Source organism: Alligator mississippiensis, chromosome 15, assembly GCF_030867095.1.
Source record: "Alligator mississippiensis isolate rAllMis1 chromosome 15, rAllMis1, whole genome shotgun sequence".
Lineage (NCBI taxonomy): Eukaryota > Metazoa > Chordata > Crocodylia > Alligatoridae > Alligator > Alligator mississippiensis.
The window spans coordinates 14,659,553-14,661,764 of NC_081838.1; the positions used below are offsets into that span (position 1 = coordinate 14,659,553).

The 2,212-nt window shown below is 52.6% G+C and overlaps 1 protein-coding gene across 1 annotated transcript; it reads left to right on the forward strand.

Moving 5' to 3' along the window:
* The first annotated feature begins 791 nt into the window (after positions 1 to 791).
* On the forward strand, positions 792 to 1,924 carry LOC132245651 (claw keratin-like). Its single transcript, XM_059718340.1, has 2 exons — positions 792 to 808; positions 1,376 to 1,924. Exon 2 carries the CDS (start codon positions 1,396 to 1,398, stop codon positions 1,789 to 1,791), a length of 396 nt encoding a protein of 131 aa, XP_059574323.1. The 5' UTR covers positions 792 to 808; positions 1,376 to 1,395; the 3' UTR covers positions 1,792 to 1,924.
* Positions 1,925 to 2,212: the final 288 nt, after the last annotated feature.

The window sequence follows — 2,212 nt, forward strand, 5'->3', positions numbered from 1 at the left end:
CCTCCAATCGCTTGTGATGTCATTTCTCACAATTTAGCCCTTGCCTTTCCTTCCAATGTACTTTACTTCCCTAGGAAGCCTAGTTTGTTTCACCTCCAATAAATTAAAACTCCCAATGTCCAATCTGCCATTTACACCCTAGGTAAGACCTTCTTTCAAAGCGCCAATGGCACTTGATGGAGTTGCACTGTCCCTCTTGCAGGGTGGTCACTTCATCATATCGGGCTGTCGCAAAGCAGGGGACTGCAGCAAAATGACTGTCTTGGCCGAGGAGGGACCAGAGCCCTTGGGCAGTGGCAGTAGGAGGAAGTGAGCAGGAGTGTGAAGAAGTGAAACTCCCGCGTCCTTGCAGTTCGTGGAGGAACCACACGGAGCCCCTCAGGAGCAGCACCGTAGGTAAAGTGGGCCGACTGTCCAGTTCCCTGCCCACAACAGTCCTGTGCTATCGACATGGCCCTGGATGTCTGCCCTGTTCATTCCTCAGGTCATTGTTATCAAGCCAGAAGAATGATGCAGGCTTTTTGGGAGCCTGTAAAACTTTAGGAGGAGCAAAGCGTGGTACGTGTGATGGAGGCATGGTAAATACAAGGCCGAGGCCATATTAATAGGCACAAACACTGAGGCAAACAATGATCACAACTGAAGGATTGAACCATGCGGTTTGCATTGTTTTGTAACTATTTGGGGCACAATGCAGAAAAACCCAGGTGCCGCCAATGCTCCAGGCAGTCTTAAAACAGTATAAAAGCAGTGCCAACACTGGGCTTTTCTAACCACTTCTCTTCACTTGCTCTCCTCAGGGAACAGGGTAAGTCTGCTTAGACGACTTGTCCTTAGAACTAGCCAGATCTTGTGTTCACATTCATTTCCAAACCTACTTCTAAGTGTTCTTTGACTTGTAGCAATACAAATGTTTGGCGTTGTGTCTTTTCCTACATTTAGGTTGCAGGATCCTGTATTGATTTTGTCAGGAATTTTCCAAGGAAAAGCAGGTTGCTATATGTTTCCTCGGAGAGTGAGGTATAGAAATGTCCTGGACAGGCCTAAGAGAGAATATTAGACTATTTCCAGAGGCAGGTGTAAGGAAGAAGCACTTGTATCGGTGTCATAAGCGAGCGCTTTGAGGCTCTCGGATTGTACCGGGACTGAGGCAGGGCACAAGGCAGGGAGATCACTGCTCTGATCCACTTCAGCAAGTCCTGTGTTCAAGGCATGAAGGCATCAGGGGGATGGGGGTGCTGAGCTGGCAGCTGGGGAACATGGGAAGACCTGTGTGACCGAAGCTGTGTGACTGAGCTGTGTGACATTCAGAGCTGTGTGACTGAAGAGACTTATGTCCGCCTCACCCGACTCTTTGCTGTGCTCTCCATTTCAGACTCGCTCCACAAGGAAAAGATGGCTTGCTATCCAGCTCTGAGCTCTGGCATCTGCGCCAGCCCCTGCGGGGTGGCTGTCCCACAGCCTATCGCGGACAGCTGGAACGAGCCGTGCGTCCGGCAGTGCCCCGACTCCACAGTGGTGATCCAGCCGCCCCCGTCTGTTGTGACCATCCCTGGAGCCATCCTCAGCTCCTTCCCTCAGGACAGCGTTGTGGGATCCACCGGAGCTCCTCACGTTGGAGCTGGTTTTGGGGGCAGCTTTGGGTCCCGGGGCTTCGCTGGCTCCCGGGCCTACCTTGGTGCTGGGGGTCCCTATGGCTCTGGTGGAATCTGGGGTTACGGGGGCCTCTGTGGTTCTGGGGGCTGGCGATCGGGCCACAGGTACCTCAATGGCAACTGTGCGCCATGCTAAACCTTAGAGGAATGGCCACGGGACAGGGAACAACCAGGCAGCGATGTGGATTGACGGCTGAGATTATGGGCATGGCTTGCAGAGGTGGTGAGCTCTGATGTCTCCAGCTGACGCAAATGGGACATATGTGCGCTCACCCCTTCTGCACAGAGGCCCAAGACACCTTCCTCGTGCTTTACCTTGCTTCTATGATACTCTCCTCTGATGCGTTCCCAGCTAAGCTCTCTCTGGCGTGAAGCCTGAAGTGCTGATCTTTTGTTCCATCAAAGCCCCATTACAGAGCTCTGAGGGTGGGAAGGCGGGTGTGACTCTCCTTGACACGGTGCCATAACCCGGCTTTTCCCATCCTTTCACTTCTGTTCTGTCCACAGACGCACACCACTGCTTGCTGGTTTGTAAATGGAGGCCTAATTGAGAGAAG